Raw genomic sequence first — 24757 nt, forward strand, 5'->3', positions numbered from 1 at the left:
TTTTGGGTTTTGACTAATGTGGCTGTCATATTTCTCAGAAACTTATTTTCTAACTTATAAATATATAATGCAGCACTATATTTAGAAGTACCATTCTAAGTATTCATTTTGTCTCTACTGATGTCCAGTATGTTAGGTTTAAATTCAGGGTGTGAGTTATTTGATGAACTGCCCCAATGCATATTCATGGCTTCTGGCCCTATAGTCAATGGACTAACTGAAAAGAAATCACAATTTCTCTGTCAAAATGTCAAAAGAAAACCCTTTCCCATGCTCATTAGGTGGTGTGTACCTCATCTTATGATCTTGAAAACTCGAGTTTTAACAGAGCTTTTTTTCTACCCATTTTCTAAATGAGTGTTCTTTATACAAATGCAGTGGTCCAGTAGTCTCCTTTGAAGTGTAGTTTTTGTTGTACGTTTGTCAGCAGTGTTTTTTCAGAGGAGTCAGCCAACAGGCTTAGAGGCCTCTTTGGCACAAGTTCACTAATAGTTTTTTTTTTTTTTGGCAACGTTGCTTATTTATGCATCTTTTCTCCCTCTCTCTTTTTTCTTCTTTTTCCTTCCCCCAAATCTATTTTCCCCACCTAACCCTCTCTTTTTGCTCTTCCTCCTGTAGAACGATCTCCCCACCGGCCCATCCTTCAAGCGGGACTACCAGCAAATGCTTCTACAGTGGTTGGGGGTGATGTGGAGTTTGTCTGCAAAGTCTACAGTGATGCTCAGCCCCATATCCAATGGATCAAACATGTAGAAAGGAATGGCAGTAAATATGGGCCAGATGGATTACCATACCTTAAGGTTCTAAAGGTGAGAACTTTCTGAATCTGCCAATCTCTACCACACTTACCTGAAAATGTTATAGTCCTAGAGATTTTACATACATACATACATACATATATATATATATATATATTCTAATTTACTCTTCAATTTAAGGGGAACGTTAGATCTTTGACCAGTTGGAATTAAGCATAGTTAAGCCATTGATGATTGCTCAACATTTATTGATAGATTTTTGAAATGAAGTTAGAATGAAATCCCTGTTAATTATGTCATCTTCTAAACAATAATTCTAGATTTTTCTTTATTCTTAATCTTATTTCTTTTAAACCCTAAAATTCATTACCAACCTATTAAACTAATAATCTAGAAATAGGATTTATATGATTTTGCTAGCCAATTATTGGATGAGATCTCCTTGAACACATCATTGTTTATGTATAATCATTTTAAAGCTCCCATTTTAAAAGCAACATCATTATATATAGATATATCTCTTCAGAAGGGTAAAACATGGTTGTTACTGTAGTTTGAACAAATGTAGCTCATTTAATGCATCTCCCATATCCAAGACCTATCATGAGATCTTACATATAGTAAGTTCTTAATTTGTTGAAAATCAATTTTTACCCAGTGACCATTATTCTAAAGAATAATCTTCCAAGAGAATTTTGGGCAAATTATTATTATTTTTAAACCCTTACCTTCCAGCTTACAATCAATGCTGTGTATTGGTTCTAAGGAAGAAGAAGGGTAAGGTTGTGGAGTGATTTGCCCAGAGTCACATAGCTCAGAAATATTTGAATCTAGGTTTGAACCCAGGACCTCCCATCTTTAGACTTGGCTTTCAATCCACTGAGCCCCCTAGCTGCCCTAGGCAGATTATTTTTAAAATAAATTATTATTTAAACTTAAATTTTTAATTTTTAAATTAAAAAATTAAAAATGTAAAAAGATTTAAAATTTTAAAAAATTGACAACTTTTGTTTGACCACATATTTGATTCCCAAATGTACCCTTTCTATTTCTATTACTTCTAAAAAAGAATTAAAAAAAAAGTAAATCAGTGAAACTAACCAAAATGGAATGGAATCGTAGGTATATGTCATGCTCTACACCTATAGGCTCTCATCTCTGAAAAGAAGGGAATGAAATGTTTCTTTCATCTCTTTTTTGGTCAGGCAGATTTTTAAAAGAAAATTTTCCACTAATGAGAATTATTCAGCCAGCAACACTAAGAGTTAGCAAAGCTGGAAGAATATTACAAAGCTACTGGGACCTGAAATCCTTTCAGCTAGAGGACCTGTTTAGACATTTTTCTCCACTTCCCTTTGCTCCTTTTAACAATGTTCTTATTATGTTCTTTCTTAAAAACCACAGCTTTTTGGACATCGGTGTTTAGGCTTAATGGACGAAGTTTGATAATGGACTGTTGGTGGTGGGACCATAGAGAGAGTTAAGTCCTTTCTGGACTGTAGTTACAATGTTCTCCTATGTTATTGGTCTATTCTAGCATTCGGGGATTAATAGTTCCAATGCAGAAGTGCTGACTCTGTACAATGTGACTGAGGTGGACGCTGGAGAATATATTTGTAAGGTCTCCAATTATATAGGGGAGGCCAACCAGTCTGCCTGGCTCACTATTCTGCCAGATGAACAAGGTAACACTGTTTTTAAAAGAAAGCTGGATGTAGAAAAGAATTGGTGCTTTGGGAGACTGCAGGCAGCTTATAGGATAACTCTTGTGGCCTTGGTATATTTATAATAATCCTCTTTTGGTGATGCAACTGGGATCATGCCAGCGGCCATGGAAAAATACCCACAATGTTCAGTTTGTTTGAAATAATCATTCAAAAGATAATTCCCCCCACTCCTCCAACCCCAATTGGAATTGTTCTTTCCGGTCATTTCACATTGATGCTGCATTTCCCCCCATCATTGACATAATATATTTATTGAGATTTAAAGACACATTTAATCTTTGCATATAATCATGTAATCATAGTTGACTTTTCCTCAATCTCAATCTTAGAGAGATTTTTTTTCTATTGACGTGATGTAGTTGGTCAAATACATACAGATTCCTTGCTTAAATGCTTGATATTTGTGAGTTATCCCTTTGGGATTTGTATTTGTATGTTTAGCCAATCTTGGGACAATTTCCAGTATTGAATTAAGTCACTCTCTGTTGCTATTGATGACAGTGCATTGACATGTTTCTCCACCTCTGGTTTGTGACTCTAAATTTCCAAGTATATGCTTTGTTAAGCAGATGATGATGATAATAGCAGAAGTTTATCTAGGGCTTAAAGGTTTTTGGAGAACTACACATCTATTATATCATTTTATCCATGACTATAAAAACCTTTCTTGCACACTCTTTGTCACAGGATCATAGATGGAAAGCTGGAAGGCACCTCAGAGACCTCAAAGTCCACCCCATCATTTTACAAACGAGGAAACCAAAGTCTAGACATGTGATTTGCCTCAACTCACACAGGTAGTAAGTGTCGGAGGTGGGATTTGAACTTGGACCTGTTATTCCAAGAACAGAGGAAATAGATTCACATCCAGGCTCTGACACTTATTATATTGTGTGATCTTGATCAGTTCACCTAATTTTTGTGGATTTGGTTTACCTCATCTGCAAAATGAGGAAACTGGATTAAATGAATTTTTTAGTTTCCGTCTAGCTTAACTCTATGATGATATGATGGTTCAATGTTATAATTATGGAAAAATTACAAAGGAGAACCTGAACTTAGAAACACATTTTTAGGTTTTTATGGAACCCTGTGGATACCTCACAGGCTCTATTTAGGATCTTTGTCACATTTCACTCCATACAATAATTGAAATTTATATAGACTCTAAGATTTGCAAAGCACTTTACATACTACAGTATTTCATTTGATCCTCACAGTAACCATGTGTGATATAGATGGTTTTATTCCTTATTTTGCAGCTAAGGAAACAGCAGCTAAGAATGTTTAGTGACTTGCTTAGGGAATAAATATCCAAAGTAGAATTTAAACTTAGATTTTCCTAACTCTTAAATCCATCACTTTATCCCATTTCTCTTTTCACAATGGGGAACCGCAGTCAAGAACACCACAAGTAGCACTGACTGGGGGACTGATACTGTTCCAAAATCACCCTCATCCAAAAGGAGAAAAAAAAAACAAAAAAAGAAAAAGAACGTTTGTGGGTTGATTTTTCCATGTCATTTGATTGCATGCATGTTTAGGTGGTGAGGTTAGGTTTGGTGACGGTTGTTTGGTGATTACTCTTGGAGGTGAGCTGGGATCTCTTGGTAAAAACCTTCACCTTTTGGTTGTGGGCTTTGTGGATGGGGTCGAGTCGGAATCTCCTGGTGAACGAGCACCCGCTGAAGACAGAGGGGCCGCCAGTGCCTTGTGGTTCCATAACCCCTTCTACAATCATTCCTATGTTGTCTAGCTTTTTTTCTTGCTTCCCTTGTTTTCTAGGCCGCCGGTGTTAACACCACGGACAAAGAGATTGAGGTTCTCTATATTCGGAATGTAACTTTTGAGGATGCTGGGGAGTATACGTGCTTGGCGGGTAATTCTATTGGGATATCCTTTCACTCTGCATGGTTGACAGTTCTGCCAGGTATATACTGCTCTCTCTCTCTTTCAGTGGTTTTTCCTCTTTTCTTGGTTGATTGCTACAAAATTAACACAGCTTCTGTCTCAGAAATGGCCCTTTTTATTCCTTCACAATGATGAACAACTTGGGAAAAAATATGTGTGTATATATATATATGTATATATACACACATAAATATCTATATACAAATATATTTTTTTTGATCGGAAGGGAGAAGTTGCTTCAATTACCAACGTGCCTCCCAAATCACAATTATGGTCAAGTAAATTTCACATCTGAAATCTGACAGAAATAATTTTTGATGTTTCTAGAGAGCTATCGAGTTTAAATTCACAGATATAAACATCCACACACGCGTTTACTTCTTTCCCTAAGGAGGAATTAGAAATGACTTTGAAAAATTCAAAATCATTTTTCTCCTTTCTGGAGAAATTTCCCCATAACTCCTCATAGCTTTAACTTGCTTTAAGTTGGTATTTTTATCCCTTTCGATGAAACAAACTCAGAGCTATATATTTTGAGATGCCCTATGGAAAAGGGTCTCTTTGTGGAGGGTGTACAGAAGCAGTGTGTTACCTACCTTTGGGAATCGGCTCAGTGCATGTTTTAATAAAACGAATCCTTAATTTGCTTTTACTGCAAAGCATGCTCTTGCCATCTTGGGACTGATGTTATTTCTACCCTGCAGAGAAATCAACATCAATTATGCTTTATTGCCTAAAAATTGTTGCCTGTCTGAATATTTAATCTAAGTATGTCTCTATCCTAGTCAAACTTTCTTGATAATCACTGTTTGCTCAAATGCACTTGCCTTGGTATTTCTTTTTTTTTTTTTTTTTTTTTGAAAAAAACTGAACAGTTGTATGGTTTGCTAGCTCCTGATATTCTACTCTAGTTATTAATTTCTTATTATTAGATGAAGGTTACCTAGCTGCATGCTTATTTTATATATAGCAAATGAATGGATGGTTAAGTCATATGCTGGCTGTTGAGAGTTTTCTGCCTTATCTTATAGGCTGGTTTTATTTTCTCCTGATTAAAATGTATTAAATAATTTCATTGCTTCTATTTTCTTTTTCATTGTGAATCTACAATGTAAACATTTGCCTCTAAAACAGTGAGACACTGCTAATTTGAGCTTGCTTCTCCAAATGATGCTTGTGTTCTGCAATGCCTTAAATGCCCTTTCTTAACTGATCTGCTTGACTATGACATAATATTAACTAAGCAGGAGATAAGGGGCAAATGCTACTTGGAATACTCTGCTCGTAGCTTGACCATTGATTGCCCTGGAATGCCAGATTTTGAAGGGAGGGAACAGACATCATATAGAGTTTATATCAAAAATTAAAAAAAAAAAGTTTGTTTATGCATTTGAGTCCAATAAGAATATTTCTTCTTTAATGAGAAAGTATATATTGGCATTAAGATGCCCCCTTTCCTCCCTCTACCCCGTCAAATGTTGTATGTCTAAATTAGCTATTGACAAAAGTATTCCAAAATTATTCTGTTTTCACAGATTTTATAGAAAGCATGTTGTAGGAGATTCAGTCTTTATATTGACTATATTTGTTTATTCAGTTGGGTAATACTCTCAATTATATTTAGGAATTCAAAACTTTTTTTAGGCCAGTTGAACTAGATGAATATTTATTCGCTAGTTGTATTCATCTGGAATAAATTATCTGTCAGTTTTTCCTTTTGAGAGAGCCTGTCCAAATACATACAAGACCAAAGGCTTCTCTCTACCTCCTAAACACAAAAATGAGCATAGTTCAAATTTTAGAATTTCTATTTTTAACAGTTTGTTAGACACTCTCATGCCAGAAGAATCTTTGTATTTGTGTATGCAATGTGGTGGTTTGATGATGCCATAAATGCAAGAACCAGCAATAGCTCAGAAAATATGGTCCAGTAACATGCTGGGTGACTCGGAGCCAGTTGGGCATTGAATGTACCTAATGCAGTTACCCAGGAAGATGATCTGGGCTTCCCTTGGCAAGATGGGAAATTCATGGGGGTTCATCTTCATTATGAGTAAATGATAGAATAGGACAAATTCCAAGGGCTCTTCGATGTTTGTAAATTTGAATGAAAGTCTCTCAAAGTCTGTCTCTTTTAGGGAGCACAGACATTTTGGGGTATGAATTCCTCTTGCTGCATTTTTATATGTCACTACCATGTTCTAACTGTGTGGCCTGCTTATTCCTCCTCTGTGATTTGAAATCTAGCACCTGTAAGAGAAAAGGAATTTCCAGCTTCCCCAGAGTACCTGGAGATAGCCATTTACTGCATAGGGGTCTTCTTAATTGCCTGTATGGTGGTGACAGTTATACTGTGTCGAATGAAGACAACCACCAAGAAGCCGGACTTCAGTAGCCAACCAGCTGTGCACAAGCTGACCAAGCGCATCCCCTTGAGGAGACAGGTAACAGAAAGTAGATAAAGAGTTTAAAGAAATTTACTCTTTCTAAACTACTCAGCCAGCATTTGGGTTTTTCCTTTTCTTTTTCTCTGATCTATGCCCCTGAGGTTCGGGAGTATGGTGTTCAAGAGTAATGACTGGCAGGAGATTGAGTTGTGTTATGGGGCTCAAAGCCATGCTTTCTCCCTTGATAAAGGCTATTCCATCTATTTTCTTCAGAGGCCAAAAGTATATGGGAGAGGAGATTTACTAGGGAATTAAAAAACTGGATGTGATAGAAAAATGATAATAGGAAGAAATTCCTGGAGGGTGTACGGGTATGTGTGTAGGAATAAATTATTGATGAGAGTGTGTGTGTACAAACGTGAGGATACAGCTTCAATGAAATCCTCATAGCATCTCAGACCTTATAATCTATTTTATTGTTAGTCAAACTTTATAATGGATAAGCATAGGGATTAGGATAGGAAATGTGCCTTTAGGTGGCACATAGAGGAGCTGGATCCATTTGAGATATTTGTCTCCATCTAGGACCATGCTCAAGAACGAGATCTGGTCTGTTGCTTTATATCCATCAACCCATGATGAATGTTCTTTTTTATTTTTCTCTCTATTATTTTATTTTTCTTTTTTAAAAATGTCATTATTTTTAAAATTTATTTGTTAAACTTTTGAATTTGGTATACTCTCCTGCATCCATCAAAAAGGCAAGCAATTTGATATCAATTGTATCATGTGAAATCTTACAAAGCATATGGCTAATATTCCTAAAAATGCAGACAATAAAAGATCAACTGTAAGAATTTGTTTCTTTTGGGGTTTAGACTTGTTTTTACTTTAGTATGGGGAGCTCTGCATGAAGAAACTTCCATTCCCAATGCAGATCATCAATTACTTGGCTATTTGAAAGTTGCCTGGGGACTCATGATCTCATTTCAGCTTTATATTAGAGCTGTTATTATGTGTTTCACATGCCTTGTAGAAGGGTCAGATAACCAGTATGTGTCAGAAAGGGGGCTTGAATTCAAGTCTTTCCAATTCTGAAACCAGTTTGAATGCTGCAGAATTCTCTCACCTTTGACATTTTTTAGTATTGTTTCATTGCATATATTTCATTAAGTGGGCAAGTCCATCTAGGTTCTGATTTTTAAATGAGATCACAGACTCATTTAAGAATTTTGGGATTCTGACATGAAATTGAGGGAGAGGGTGATTTTTGTGCTGTTGTGGAACTTGCAATTGATTTTGGAATTTTGTCCAACAGACAAAATGGTAGATTGAACCCAAGCCCTGGACTTGGGAGTCAGGAAGGCTTGGATTCAGATCCTACCCATGTGCAAGTCACTTAACCTTGGAGTCTCGGGTTCCCCAACTGTGAAAAACAGATAATAACAGCTCTAATATAAAGCTGAAATGAGATCATGAATGTAATGTGTTTTTCAATTCCTGAGTACTATATAATTGCTGAATTATTATCTATCTCTGCCTAAAATGTCAATTCCTATATTCCTGCTTATACTTGATAGCAACATGAAAGTCTTTCTATTCACATGTTAAACCCTTAAAGTCCTTTACAAGGAAGGAAGGAAGGATTTATTTTATACTTATTCCTTATCCATAAAGAACTTTTTTAGACCCTTTTACAGATTTTAAATAGAAAAAATAAGTTCTGAGAAACAATTTGACTAAATTATACAACTATTTAGAGTTTTGACAAGGAACAGAATCTATTTTTCAAAATAGTGACTGAGAAAATCAAATACACAGTGATCTTTGACTTCTGTTTTTGGTTGTGATGATGAAGCTGGGACATTTTCTGTAGAAGGAATTAGGGCAGATTTTGAACAAATTTAGCAAGCAGTGGGATCTTAGCTTTGGCATGACTTTGCCCATTGCCAAACCATCCCAAATCCCACTCTGAATCCCTTGTCCCGTTAAAGTAATGTTTCTCTTTTTTTCATTGCATTAGTACAAAATTTTTCAGTATGTTAACTTTTTATTAACAAGACTTAAACTGATTTAGGAAAAAGAAGTCTAAGTATCTCATTAGCCCATTATTATTTTCAACGGCACCACTATTCTTTGGTGGTGGACAACTTGTGCACCAGTTTTGGTTGTGGAGTATCTCAGGTAGTTATAGTTCATGTGTTCCTTATTATTTCCCAGTATGTAGGGGACAGCAGTTACTCAGGGAACCTGACTACTCGAAGCTTACATGGGCAATGATATGTTTTACTTGAAGGGAAATTGTAACAAGCAGATGGTATAAAGCACAGATGTCCCATATACTTCATTGCATATATACACTGCAGATAAGTTCCAACCCATGTTTGGGTCTTCTTTTCCTTGGTTCCCTTCCCTTCTTCTCACACATCATATTGCTGCCTGAGCTTCCATTTCTTGTTGCTTCCCTTTTCTTGTTGTTGTATTAGTATAAGGATAGGATTAGAAAAAGATAAACTTTCATAAAAAAAGGTTAAATTTAAGAATATTAGAAACTGTCTCCAGAGCTACTGGCATGAGCTCATTCCATGAATCCTGGAGGGGATCTTGGAATGTACAGGGAGCTGAAGGAAGCTGTTCAAGTGAGCAACTGGCACTTCCTGTCCTGAGATGGGAGAGGAAGGCTGCTTTCTTCTGAGGTTTCATTTTGAGGGAGAAGATAACTGTTAACTGTCTTTGGAGGTCCCTGTTTTACTGAAGAGAACATCTTATTGTTGATTTAGCTATGCCTGCTGTTTACCAACATTGCCTAAAAGAAGTTTTAGCTGGAGATCCTGTTTGGTGGGCTCTGAGGTTTACCTCAGAGTCATACTCTGCTCTGAGTGAACTCAGCCATCTTGGATTCATTCTGAGTAACTTTGGAGACAACCTTGAAGATTTATAATTATGCCAACAACTGAGGATTGTAGCCAGGTAGAATAGAACAGATTTTGGTGGGGAGATTAGCTAGAGCCGGGGAGAAATACTGTAGTCAGAAGACCAGAAGATTCCATCGTGAGAGGGATGTATATTGAAGAGTGGAGTTTTAGGACTTAGAGTCAGGGCATCCTTGTGTTTCAATCCTCATAGTTTACCCTTGATTTCTAAATAAACAAAGCTACTTTTCTACAAATTTATCTTTAAGACTTGTGTGTGCTGGCCCAGTGAAGGAAGGTTCACTTTGCCTTCCCTTCACAATAGGGAACTGGGGTACTTACAGATAGTTAATTATCTAACCTATTTCTTATAGTGGATATCACCATCTATCCACATTGTTTTTTATTAGACTAGTTATTCCCAGCTCTCATAAAATAGAAAATTAAATTTTGGGGTATACAGGTGATTGGATGTTGTTTTCTCACCTGCTCTTTCCTGCCACTGTATTTTTTACAACATACCCACTTAGAATTTGGCCTCTGGTCTGTGAATAAGAGAGTAGTATTCAGAGTTATAGATTTCTCCCTACAGGGAAATATGGTATTTAGATTAGTTTAACTCCCTTTTTGAATATTATCTTACTCATTTTATTTTTGAATTTCCCTATGTGTATGGATGTTGGTGAGGTGTTAATGATAGACCTAGAAAAATGATCCTAGATGTCCCCATTTTCCTTTTTTTCTGTGGTTGTCTTTTTATTTCTCTATGGCACCTCACATTCTAACTCAGATTTTGGCCATTTTGCTCAAACTCTGCTTCATGAGGGATAGAAGGGGAGGGGAAGAACATTTGGGGTCATTCTCTTCTTTTACAATGCTTCTACTTGTTTTATTTGGAATGTAAGTGCCCGGTCTTTACATATGGTTGAATAGTTAGTGCAGACCAAAGGATACTCTGGGGTGATGATCCTGGCAATACCAATCCCCTCTGCAAATTAAAACCTCTGGGAGATTGTCAATTTATTAAGACAATGGTACACATCTCTACTCACCATATATATTAAAATATAATACATCAATTGTTCTTCACAAAAAGAGCTTTTCAGCAAAGCACTTAGCCTGAGAAGGAGATGTGTATCAGGTACCTAGATAAAAAGAAGTTTATTGGACTGTGGCCTGAATAAAAAACATTGGAATGGCCTGCAGATATGCCGATGACAGAGAAATACCATAGAAATGCCTAGCATGCCTTGCTCCTGCCTTCAGGTTAGTTTTTATTCGGGTGATATTAAGCCATTTGCTCCAATGGATAAGTTGCTTATAAGATATTTCCTTTTAATGTATCCAAACCTAGCTGCCATTCACCTAAAGGGGCTTTAGATAAGCCTTAATTTAGTATAACATAGATGAAACCCTAATCAATGATGATCATAAATCCCCTTTCATCATTAAGAACCTCTTTTTCCACCCTTCCCTCCTGAAGAATACATTGATTATCTCTGTTTAGAACAAGAGGAAGTATTTGTTATCCTCTCTTCAATTCGGTTTTCTTTTAATTAATTTATATGCATGGGATTTATGGGAACTAAGGCAACCATTTCAGTTTTATGGTCAATGGAGGGATTTTTATAATCATTCTCAGGCTTCTGGGTATCCTCTCATGCTTTTGAGTTGTCTCATGCTATTGGAGAAAATGTGTGTGTGTGGGAAGGGAGAGAGGGAGAGTTGAAAAGGAGGGAGGGAGAAAGAGAGAAGGAGAGAGAGAGAGAAGAGGGAGAAGAAGGAAAAAAGAGGGAGAGACAGAGAGAGAGCGAGAGAGAGAGGAAGAGGGAGAGGAAGAGAGGGAGAAGGGGAGAGAGAGAGAGAGAGGAGAGAGAGAGAGAGAGAGAGAGAGAGAGAGAGAGAGAGAGAGAGAGAGAGGGAGAGAGAGAGAGAGAGAGAGAGAGAGAGAGAGAGAGAGAGAGAGAGAGAGAAGAAGAAGGAAAAAAGAGGGAGAGACAGAGAGAGAGCGAGAGAGAGAGGAAGAGGGAGAGGAAGAGAGGGAGAGGGGGAGAGAGAGAGAGAGAGAGAGAGAGAGAGAGAGAGAGAGAGAGAGGAGAGAGAGAGAGAGAGAGAGAGAGAGAGAGAGCGCTCCTGGTATCATTATTGCCTCTCCTTTCACCTTACCCTCTCTGGTATTTTTGGAACACAGGGTGTTAAATGAAAATACCAAGAATCATCTTAAAAGATAGTAGTCAGTCTGGTAATTTTAATATGCTCAGCTGCTGGCTCCCCTAGATTCAGAATTGAGGGAGCCAAGTTGCCTGGCTGCTCCTGTCACTGACAGCCAGCCAGTAGTCATTGTTGGGGAGTCTGTAAATCTATGTGTTAAAGAAAAAAAAAAAAGGCCTGGGTTTCTGAGCATTTTCTACAAATCATTTGAAAGAAGAAAACAGAGGATGTTTGTTAAGGAGGCATGTGGTGCTGGTGGATTAATTGAACAGGCTTTTTTCAGTAGGGACATCAGGTTCACTCTTTGCTGCCAAGAGTCTATATGGAAATGGGATGGAGATTTTAAACATCTCACTGTTTGCATCTCTACATTATAAGTTTCATTTATAACACATAAACAATGCCCTCAAAGGACACTATATAATATGATTCATTTTTTTGCTTTTTTAGTTTTTCCAGCTGAAAAGGTTCTGTGTGTATAAATAGGTTAAATTGTAGAGTAAGAGGTCAAGTTATTGAGGATTTCAAGCTAAAGTGGCTTTAGAAGTGAATGACAAGTTGTTTTTGGTTTTTGCTGAAATACACACAAAGGATTATAGTACAAGAAGGTTATGAGTGGGAGGTTTAGGTAATAGGGGTATAGGAGCCAGGAATGATTTCATTAATTTTATTTGTTCATAGTTCATGACTTATAAATGTTTTAATAAATTCTTATTAATTAATTGATTGGTGGTTTATTAATAATCACATATGCTGGTGGAGATGGAAGTTCTTGGATTCAAATCTAATTTTAGACACTTCCTAGCTATGTGACCCTGGGCAAGTCACTTAACCCCAGTTGCTTAGTGCTAGCTATTTTCTGCCTTGGTGCTGATACTTAGTATTGATTTTAAGCAGAAAGTGAGGGTTTAAAAACATCAAATGTATTATATTAAAAATGAAACCTCACCGAAGAAAATTAATTTATGAAGCATACTACATATCACATGATCTTGAAGCCTTCTTTTATTTGGCAGAGCCAACAATAAAAAAAAAAATCTTAACTTGAGCTGAGAAGAATCTCATTGGTTCTAGAAAATATTTTGGTAGTTAAGAGTTTTCATGGGTCATTTAACTGGAATCTGTCCTTCAGTTTGAGCCCCTTGCCTGCCCCCATCCCCCAAACTCCATGTACTTTCCCCTTCCCAACCCTGCAAAGAGCCATTGGTGACTTGACCTGCCAGCCTGGTTTTGGTCTGGTTAGAAATTATAAATCAGCACAGCAAGATCCTAGTGGCTATTTCCACAGATTAACAAATTTCCCCAGCAAAACGGGGTCAGGGAAGGAGGCTGGGCTTTGGAGAACCTGTTGGTTTGCTAAGTTTTGTTTTGGAACCAAAAGAAACTCCTGAACTTTTATCTTCAATCTTTATCTTAGCCACCTGCCCAGAGGGACTAAAAACATTCATTTGGGGGGTTTGGTGCCAGATCAAAAGAAGTTCTGCTGTTTTGTTTCCTGATAAGGAATTGGGGGAAAGCTTCCATTTCATGTAAGTTGATGGAGTGTCTTAGGCAGACTCATGGAGAAAAAAAATCTTAAACAAATGGTGAAAATGTCATTGCACTCGTCCTCCTCTGCTTCCATGGAGCTCTCTCTCTCTCTCTCTTTTCTCTCTCTCTTTTCTCTCTCTCTCTCTCTCTCTCTCTCTCTCTCTCTCTCTCTCTCTCTCTCTCTCTCTCTCTCTCTCTCTCTCTCTCTCTCTCTCTCTCTCCCCTATTTTCCCCCCTCCGTCTGGTTGTTAAATTTTAATATACTAGTTAATACTATCACTTGGCATGCATGATCCTTTAAAACAAAAAGTAAAAAATGCAAGACCTTGCTTAATCTCCCACAAGTATGGTGGAAATGTTTCAAGATAATAGACTCCTGTTAAAACCTTAATTCCTGGCACATGGTAAAGTGGCACATAAAATTCCAGAAACTAAGGAAGCTCTCTTTGCAACAATAAAAATAAATACTAAAACATTCCTGCTCAAATTGGGGGATAGGAAAATAATTTACAAGAGCTATATCTTAGGTTGTTTATAAATTGCTTGAGTAAGACTATCACAGGAAGATTCCATGGTGAAATAAGTTCAGATTGAAAAAACCTTGCAGATAATTTAAGAGGAAAATCTAACATGAAGTGAAGTGATCATGATTTTTCTATGAAAAAAAACCCAGAAGTCTAATTGGGTAAAAATAATGGTGGGATTTATAGAGCAGTAGAAACAACTCCACAGTAATTAGGAAATTAGGATGAAAGATGAAATTTCATGGAATCTCATGTCAAGGAAAATAATTTCCCAAACCCTCTAAACCTCAAAATAAATGTAAATGAAGAGAATGGAAATAATTTTTATGTGTGTATATGAACAGAAAGAGAATTGAGAATTGGAGGACATTAGAAGCAAACTTGGAAATTACTTAGTCTAAACCCTCCATTAGGTGCTTCAGCTCTATCTAAATGGGAGATAGATAGTATTGTTACTACTGTTTTACAAATAAGTAAACTGAGGCTCAGAAATGAGGACAGTAGCTTGTCAATTACATAGCAAGTTAATGACAAAGCAGGAGTGAGATCTGTGGTGTTATTCCTTATTCATTGTACCGAACTAGCTTATCTAATTTAAAAAAAAACATTGTTCAAAAACAGAGGGAGAAGAAATAGGTTCAAAATATATTTCAGTAGATAGACTAAGAATTTAATATCTTTCCTAACCCTCTGAGATCAAATCAAAGCAACACAAATTTATTGAGAACCTACTTTGTGCCAGACATTATGCTAAGTGCTGGGAATACAAAACCAAAAAAGAAACCAAAAAACTAGTCTCTGCTCTCAAGGAGCTCACAGCCTAATAAGAGAAACAACATGTGAACAATTATGTTCAAACAAGATATATACAGGATAAATTGGAGGCACCTGGGTTCAAATCCCTCCTTCGAAACTACAGTCTGGGTGATGTTGTTTGGACAATTCTCTTAAGATGTAATTTTCAGGGAAGATACCCAACTGCTTTAGCAGAGGGAGTTTTCCTCATCTGGGACTTCTGTCTCCCAAGTCTAGTCCCTGCCTCCCTCTATATTATATTTTGTTTTAGACCTGCAACTTAATGGGTATGAAGAATTTCCAATTTGGAAGTCATCTCTGCCAATACAGATTGGCATCTCTCTGTGATTTCAAGCCTCAGAGATTTGTCTGGTGGAGCTAAGTGGTGACCAATCCACGGACTGAAAACCTGGGTCTTCCTGACTTCAAAGCTGTCTGATGTCAGAGAGTCACTTTCACATCTGTGTAAAATAATGAGATTCGGTAGACATTTTAGAACATGGTAAGGTTCATATGAGTTAACAGTCTGACATGACAGCCACAAAAAAAGGTTTGGTTATCTTGGGTTAGACGGAGACATAACGACTAGAGTAAGAAATATTTTTATGAAAAAAATAATAATACCTGATGTTCACAAATAGCTTTAAGGCTCACATGGCTCTTCATTTTGTTGTACCTTACCCTAGTGAAAGTACATAAGTAGTACGGTGTTCCATTTTGAATAATATATTTAGGAAAACGATTAATAAGTGGAAATATGTCCAGAGGAGGGCTGGCAAGACGGTGAGGGATCTTAGAACTGTGTCTCATAAAGCCTGGCCAAAGAAACTGGGGATGTTTGTCCTAGAGAAGAGAAAACATGGTCTGGACATGATAGATGTCTTCTAGTATTGGAAGAACTGGCATGTGGAAGAAAGATTAGACTTGTTTGGGCTTGGCTCCAGAGGGTAGAGGTAGAATCATTAAGAGGAACATAAATCAGATTCCATAGTTATAGAAGGGAAAACCCTTTAACAGAATAGGTTGCCTCAGGGGATGATAGCCCAGGAAGATTTCTAGTGCAGATCAGGGACTTTGTTCTGGGTGGTAAAGAGGAAATTCCCTTCTAAGGGACAGGTTGGACTAGATGACCTTGATATCTTTTGGCCTTAATTAACATTCTCTTCTTGTTTTTTATGACTTGTGGAGACAGTACCATATTTATCAATTGATATAGCTAGATTTATGTAAAGATACATGTCTACTTAAATATTTGAAAGACCTGCAATTTCTTTAGTATGGATTCTTCCTACAGCAATGTAAACTGTATAAGTTAAAGCTTCTATACCCTTTGGTACATGGTAATCATGAGTTATGGTCAAGAGAATTCAACCTCTCATGGCCAATCTTTTTAAAATAATAATAATAATGTTCCTAATAATAATTATGACAGTACTAACAAGAACAACCATAATGGCCAACATCTATATAATGCCTTAAATATTACATATACTTTTATTTATATAGTTTTTTATGTGAATTTTTGCAATTTGACTAGCCTCACCAATGGTAGTTAGTCTTGTTCTTAGAAGAAATAATCACTAAAACAATAAAATCAACATTTCCAATAATCCAAAATTAAAAAAATTAGAACATGACTTTCATGGAGGAAATATATATATATACCAAATATTGCTCAGGCATGTCAAACTCTTTGGGATCCCATTTGGTATGTCCTTGGCAGAAATACTGGTATGTTTTGCCATTTTCTTCTCCAACTCATTTTATAGGTAAGAAAACTGAGGCAAATAGAGTTAAGTGATTTGCTCAGGGTCACACAGCTATAAAGTATCTGAGATCATGTTTGGGTTTAGGAAGATGAATCTTCCAGACTCTCAGCCCAATACTCATCTACTTAGCCACGTAGGCATTATGCATGTGTGTATATAACATACATATCTGTGTTGTATATGTATATATTTATAACTCCATAATGTATGTAGTTATAGACATATGTGATATAGTTATAGATAGATTTTACTATGTATAGACATTAATCTAAATATATATTATTCAATACATATGTAAAATACATAAAATGTAAACATTTATATATTCATTCGCACATTTCAATTTTTACATACATGTAACAGGTATTTATCACTATATAGAATATAGTTTAAAAAACAAAAATCTTAAATGAAATTCATATCCTATAATACTAAGCAAGAAAATATATAAATCAGAAAAAAGGGAAAAATCATGAGTATTTCAAGTCAGTTAAGTCAAAGGGAATGGGCATTTCTATGACTATATACTGGCATTTTCTGACATATAAACCAAACCAGCTACATGATTCTTTTAGTCTATTATAATGAACGGGGCCAAATATGATCTTTAGGAAATATCCAATGAATTGTTATTCTGAAGATACAATCTGTCCTAGTCATATAATAAAATGAAAATACTGGCAAAAAATTTCAGACAAATAAATGGACACAAGGAGAACAAGAAAGTTGAGGAAGGAGAAAAAGGAAAGGGAAGAGGAAATGGTAAAAGGCAAGACCAATTTTTTTAAAAGAGAATTTTTAAAAAATGTGTTAAACTATCATTAATTTGACTACAATCATATCTAAATTGGACAACTGAAATCAGTTCAACTGCCTATATTATCCCAAAACAAATCACTGAGTGATAGCACTACCAATGAACATACTTCAATGTAAATTGAATTGAGGAAAGATTCTCAGATTTCCTCTTCCCTCCTCAATTTCCTGGTATGATTCTGCTTAACCTTTCTATTATAGTTCAATTTTTATTACTTGTATACATACCATCTCCCTCAACCATTACTTATGGAAATGGACTATGTTCCCCCCCCCCCACCCCCCATCTTTGTATTCACAGTGTTTAGTATATTGCCTTGCAGGATTTTAATAAAGATTTCTTGTTTGTTTAATTGAATTCTTGTTAATAAATTCTGGTAGGGTACACATTCCTTTTGTAGCCAAATTCTCCAATTGCAGAATTGTTAAAATACAATCTCTATAAGAACTTCTTAATGGGAAATCCCAACAAACTAATTATATTTGTTTTTCTCAAATAACCACAACAAAGCAATACACAAGATGGCCAGTAAAAGATCTAAACAATGAAAAAAGGCTCAAAGATTGAGATATTCCAGGGCAAAGCTGCATTGCTAGTATTTGGAATTAGGGAAACAAGTCTTATTTATTTGGAAAGGAGTCTTGGCGAGGTCATGTTGTTCATGCTTTATAGTCTTGAACAAAAGAATGGCGACTTGGCTCCATTGCTAGTAGATGAATTTCTTAGTTTCTTTCTTTGCTCAGCAACAAAGCTCTTTTCCATCTAGTTGTGCCAGGTGAAGGTTGCACTCCATATGAAAACCCTTCTGGATGTAGGTTCCCATGTCTGTGTCTATAATATGCTTCTCCAAGACTTGAGAAGCATAATACCCTTTCTCACCTACTTCGCCTTCTCATCGCTCACAATTACCACCCTAGTACTGGCCCTCATCACTTCTCCCAGATGCTATTATAATCGCCTTCTCACTAGCCTCACTATTTCAAGTCTTTCTTCTCTCCAATCCTTCTTCCTTTCAGCTGTCCAAGGGTTTTCCCCTAAAGTGCCTGTCTGCTATGTTACCTCCTACTCAATAAATTCCAAAAGGTTAGCTATTATCTCCAGGATCAAATGCAAAGTATTTAAAGCCTTTCCTAACCTTGAACCTTCCTGCCTTTCCAGTTTTCTTAGACTTTTTTTTAAACCTTTAATACTTTTTGCCTTAGAATCCCATACTAAGTATCTTTTCTAAGACTGAAGAGCAGTAAGGGCTAGGCATTTGGGATTAATTAAGTGACTTATCCAAGTTCACACAGCTAGAAAGTGTCCGAACCCACATTTAAAAGCCATGTCCTCCTTTGTGCTATTTAGGTACCCTACGTCCTATATGTTCTTGCCTGATGTTTTTGGATTTCTGTGACTAAAAGGACTATGAAAATAGTGGTACATAAGTGAGAGTACTCCAAGTCCTTATAATTAATTATAATATGTGAATTTTCTGGCTGATCATAATAGAATATGATTGAAATAAAAGCTATTTTACTGAGCATAGGCAAATGGGATATGGTCATGTAATTTTAATTTCTTTCATTGGAAGTAAGGTTTTTTTGGATTACATAGTATTTTGAGTTTTATATATAAGTAATTTGAGTTTTATAAATACAAATGAGTGTCACAAAGGACAAGGACTTAGAGTTTTGAGAAATGAAAACTCCATCATGGTCTAGTGGAACGTTCATTGGACGTAGACTCTCCAAAGCCTTGAGTTCTAGTCTTAGCTATTCCATTTTCCAGCTTTTTGACTGTGAGCATGCCCCTTACCTCAGATTCTCAATCCACGACTTGTAAAATAAGATGAATACCAATTGCATTACCTTTCTCAGGGTTATTTTGAGGAGAGAGTCCTATAAGTAGCAAACTACTATATTTGTTGAATTCTCAAATACACACAAATATAAGCTATTTTAATAAACCTTTTTATGTATATAATATAAATATGTACAATATATTAATATAACATAATTAACATATTTATACATAACATATGACATTATGACATATGACAACATATACATAACATATGTCATATGTTATGTATAAATATGTTAATTATGTTATATTAATATATTGTACATATTTATATTTTATACATAAAAAGGTTTATTAAAATAGCTTATAATTATAGCCTATAGTCTATAATCTAAATTATAAAATAAAATTTTAATTAAAAAATCAATAAATAAAATTATTGAATGCTACAATAATATTTGAATCAGATGGCTCTCAACAGCATGGAGGTGGTACTGGTTTCCCATGCCAGCAGAGAACAATAAGGCTCTGACAGGTTGTGCCAACCTGAAAAGGCAAGTTACCAGTTGCAGGCCAAGAGACAGACTTGTATTTCTATTGTATAAGGACTAGTTTAGTTAAATTAATAGAGGCTGGCTCCTCACCAGGGTGTCCTAGGGTTTATTAATTTTTCATTGTAGCAATTTTTAGGAAACATTTTCCAGACTGAGGGGGATATAGTCTTTTATCAGTGGAGGGAATGTACACATACCAATAAAATCACAGATCCTTGAAACATCATTTTTTTTGGTGAAACACAGCCATGCTATTATTACACTTGAGGCATTTGAGTTTCGAATAAGTGTTTTGAGCAGTTGATCACAAAAGAAAACACATTTGTCTACATGTTAAAGAAAATTAGTTGTCTATTTTCAGCCAAGCCGTCTCACCAAACTTTTTAATCAGAATTTGAAAATTTGTCTTTAAAAGACAAGCTCTCTAATAATTCATGAGATAGAAAGAGCTTCAGTTCCAGTCAGAGGACTTGGTTCAAATACCACCTTGCATCCTAATGACCTTTGTGATTTGGGGCAAGCCACTTAACTTTTCTGGGCATTGGTTTCCTTGTCTACAGAATGACAGGGTTGGACTAGATGGCCTGGGTATTTCTCCCACATCTATATCTATGATGCTAGCGACTTGAAAACCCCAACCCCAAAGGATGAAATAGTGTGCTTAGAATTCAAAGATTTAGTGACATTTTAGGCCTTTTTTTTTATAAAACCATTTTCTCCTATCATCTTCTTTCAGTAATTTTCTTGTCAATGCTGTTCAGTCATTTCAGTTGTGTCTGACTCTGTGACCCAAAAAAATTCCACATATTGGAGTGGTTTGCCATTTCCTTCTCCAACTTATTTTACAGAAGAGGAAACTAAGGCAAACAGGGTTAAATGACTTTCCCATGAATCTTCCTGACTCTAGGTTCAATACTTTATCTAACTGTACTACCTAGCTACTCCCTCTTCAATAATGTCCTCTCACTCTCTCTCTCTCTCTCTCTCTCTCTCTCTCTCTCTCTCTCTCTCTCTCTCTCTCTCTCTCTCTCTCTCTCTCTGTCTCTCCATATATATGTATATATAATACATGTAGATGACATACATACACAAAGGCAATTAAGTATAAAGCAATTCAGAAAGGCATTGAAGAAGCATCATTGTAAAAACGAAAAACAAAAACAAAAAGAAAAACAATGCAGTCAAAAAAAATTTACTGACCTTGTTAGGAAGTTTGGTTCTATCCTGCATTCCACTGGCATCTTTGGCTAAGTCACTTCAAATCATAATTTCTTCACCTATAAATTAAAGAGGTTGGAATCTAAAGTCCTTTCCAGCTCTTAAATTCTGCATTCTAAGGTGAGACCTCTTCTAATTCCAAAAATAAACAGGAAAAGTGATTCACAACTAAAAAGTAGGATTATATCATTTATTATTATTCTAGTTTTATTTTAAATATTTTCTTTCTTTTGGCTAGCTAGAAGTGAAAGTGTTCTTTGTGTACTGTTTGTAAGTTTTTAAAGCTATAAAATCTTCAAAATGAAAGTTATGGTGAATTCTTCTTGACAAATATGAATGTAGAAATGTATTAAATTTACTCATTTGCATTTGAAAGGACAGAAAATCACTACTGTTAAAACTAGTCCATTCTTTGAATTTAATGTTTTAACTTCTGCCTTTTCCTTCAAACTAGGTTCCTTTCTGATCTCATACTAATGTTTCAGGCTTTTAAGAGCAACTAAAGGTCATCTAATTTTACCACAAGTTAAGTCAAAATTTAGTGAGTAGGAAGTGCCAGGGGATGGGTGAGAGTATTGGATTTTCTTATGAGAGAAGTACAGTTTCCAAACTGGGAAAATGTTTCCTGGCCAAATTTATATAGGCAGGAGGTTAGTCTTTGATGTATTTTTTTCACTTGCAAGCATATATCTAATAATTAAAGAGTTAGAAAATGCTAACATGAGACAGAGCTGAGATAAACGTGTGTAAAGCTCTGTTTTAAATGTCAATTTCTTCTTCTAGCCCTTGGATTTCTGATATATAGCTGGTGTTTTACAATCATAGCTCCAACATCCCATAAGCTGACTATCTTCAGAAGAACATTCATGTTCAGAAGTGGCCACCAAGCATGTCCTTGACATTCTTTTCCTAACAATGAAATCGAGGGCAAGCTTTAATTACATTTAATTTACATTGCATGTAAAACTACTACCACCAACAGCAATAACACACATCCAACAGAGATTATGAAAGTGGCTTGATAAATAAAAAATTCACCCAGTCAGAATCAAGAGTAGCTTCTCCTATTTGGCTGAAATAGGACTGTATTTCTGTGTTCACACCTTCCCTGTGTGTAATCTGCTGGTTTCTGAAATGGAAGTTGACAAGTGACATCCCATTTTCATTTAATGGCACCCATGTCATCAAGTTCCAAGAAGGAATGATGGGATGAAGCAAGAAAGGTTGCGTTTCATGGTTGGGAGCATTTGGTATGATTAATCTGAGAATATCTCACAACACATGGCTCTCAGATTACTTTGAAGAAAGGGAGTTAGAGAAAACTGAGCAGCCATCTATCTTTCCCATTTCAAATCCTACGGCTAGGTCCATGAGATGTTTTGATGTGTGTTTCAAGAACACAGAAGGATCTCAAAGATAAATGAGCTTTCCCCAAGAGTTTGAATCTAATTTCTCACACAAATACATTGATGAATGATTTGACTATATTAAAAAGCAGTTCGTGGACAGTATAAAGTGCTCATTTTGTGGCTAGTTTAAGAGTACTTTAATGATGATGGCAAGGGAGGAATTACAAATATGAAAGGCAAATCTTTTTAGTAAAGCTTGAACAGGTTTTCTGTAAAAAAAAGGTTTGCTTAAAGATTTGTCTCATGTATTAATAATGTAATTTTAGTGAATCACTTGAGAGGGAAACAAGAGACCTGTATCCTAACCAACAAACAAAATTGTTTTCATGACTGCCTTAGATTTGAGGCTTTGACTGCCCCTCAATTTTTTTTATAACAATTATAATCTGGCTGGGTTAGTGTGCCCAATAGAAATATACTTCAGTGATTGGGCCAAGATTACATCTGTTTCTTTTGCATCTTGTATTCCAATAACAGGTGTCTGCTGATTCCAGCTCCTCCATGAACTCCAATACACCATTGGTGAGAATAACAACCCGACTGTCCTCAACGGCTGATGCCCCAATGTTGGCAGGGGTCTCTGAGTACGAATTGCCTGAGGACCCAAAATGGGAGTTTCCAAGAGACAAGTTAGTATTTTTACTGAAAAGACAGATAAGAAACATGCCTGTTCTTTCCACAGCTGTCTTTTAGAACAAAGGTTTTACATTATATATTTTATATTTTATACATATACACATTTTATGTATACATAAAAACTGTGTTTTACATTCATTTGGAAGATATTTATTAAGTACCTACTGTGTACAGGATTTTCTGTTAGATATATTCTACAGCACAAACAAGTTCAGATTTCCAGGTACCATAGATGGAATAGAGCATGAGTCTGATAATTTAGAGTCTTACTCACACTATAGTCAAGATTATAAATCAAGAACAGACTGAGATGGAATGATAACATCAGAAGATGAATTGGGGAGTTTAATAAACCTCTTTTGAGTCTTTCATAGGTGTTAGAGTTTGAGTGATGCTAGAAATATAAGAAGCAAAGATACTGACTATTTCTGAGCTGAATGAACTAGTTAGTGTAATGAAATTCCTACTTTTGGGAAGTCAACAAATTCTTCCAGAACAACAAATAGTATGTAAACAGCTATTTCATGAACTATAACCTAGAAGTCCTTGAAGAACCAAATTATTCTCTAAGAGCCATATATAATTATACATATAGAGTGAATCTTTAACATTCATGAGTTTAACTTTTGCCATTTGATTGAATTAGTAACCTCATTTTCACTTTTTTGTATTGGCAACTACATTCATACATGACTTTGTGCATTAAAGAAAAAAAACCCAAGAGACATGATGGATCAGTTTACATCCACAAAAATGAGGAAAGCATTTGTAAAAGGGTTTGTAAATCCAATATGGAAAGTGCTAAGGGAACCTTTCTAGGACATAAGGAGGGAATTGAAAAATCAGAAAGGCAGCTAAATTTGTGGATAGATGAGATGGTGGTCATTTCTGCCCTTGGACCAGAAGAGAATCTTACTCTCCTGTTGCCCTTTCTGCCTAGCTCCTAGGACATAAACTGCTGGTCCTACACCTCTACCCCAGGTAGGAGATCTGAGCTGTGGGGAACTCACCCCAAGGCATGTGCTCTTCATGGGGAGTAGTTCTGAACAACATTGAGCTAAAGAGAGATTAGAGATGGCAGGTGATACCTCTTTCCTTTTTTTTACTTTGGGGATCTTGTGACATAGTGCCTGCCCCTCCTCTTGCCTTATTGCCTCTCCTCTTCCCTCCATTTTATGGATTATTTCATAGTTACTGTTAAGAAAAGGGTATATTGTTAGAATAAATGTAGTTATGAAGAATCACATGAATAAAAATATATATTTTAGCAATCTGGCAAAAGATTACAGTTAGTGGTCTCAGGAACCTAACGCCCTGTTTCCCATAGGTTCAGTGTTATCAACAACTGCATTTTTGGCTTTCCCACATTTTCTAGAAACATTTATTCTGTGAAAGTTGAGGATTGACTGTACACATACATATGCATATATATCCATACATATGTATATATGTATATAATGTTATTTTTATTGAGAGAAACCTTGAGATGCCATATGTAATTTAGCAACTATAACATTAGAAATATAGTTTAATATAGACTTATAAAAATATTATTCATTTAAAAGTAAAGAAAATCGTTATTATAGACTATAATTCTTTCAAATATGGCTGGATATTGTGATCTAATGAATGAAAGATTCAGGCAAATCTTGATCTTAGTCCTAAGTAAGCCACTGATTGCCTTTGGGACCAAGCTTCAGGCATTAGTCCTATTTGTTTGTTTCTCTATGGTCTCTGAGGTCCCTCTCAACTCACAAGTTTCATGTATGATATGATATATGCATTTGTACCGTAATGATTCAGTTAAACAGTGG

General features: G+C 35.9%; 1 protein-coding gene across 16 annotated transcripts in view; it reads left to right on the top strand.

Annotated features, from left to right (window-relative positions):
• FGFR2 (fibroblast growth factor receptor 2) overlaps positions 1-24757 on the top strand; it is a 124276-nt gene that overhangs the window by 78419 nt on the left and 21100 nt on the right. For 6 of the 16 annotated variants that reach the window (XM_056803261.1, XM_056803280.1, XM_056803289.1 and 3 more), the window contains 4 exons: positions 619-809; positions 2296-2443; positions 6644-6846; positions 22785-22936. In XM_056803261.1, the coding sequence (XP_056659239.1) occupies positions 619-809; positions 2296-2443; positions 6644-6846; positions 22785-22936 (694 nt within the window). Of the gene's footprint in view, positions 1-618; positions 810-2295; positions 2444-4270; positions 4416-6643; positions 6847-22784; positions 22937-24757 lie in introns of all 16 variants that reach the window. The other 10 variants (XM_056803264.1, XM_056803283.1, XM_056803293.1 and 7 more) reach the window with 4 other exon arrangements.

This window comes from Monodelphis domestica, chromosome 1 (genome assembly GCF_027887165.1).
Source record: "Monodelphis domestica isolate mMonDom1 chromosome 1, mMonDom1.pri, whole genome shotgun sequence".
Taxonomy (NCBI): Eukaryota; Metazoa; Chordata; class Mammalia; order Didelphimorphia; family Didelphidae; genus Monodelphis; species Monodelphis domestica.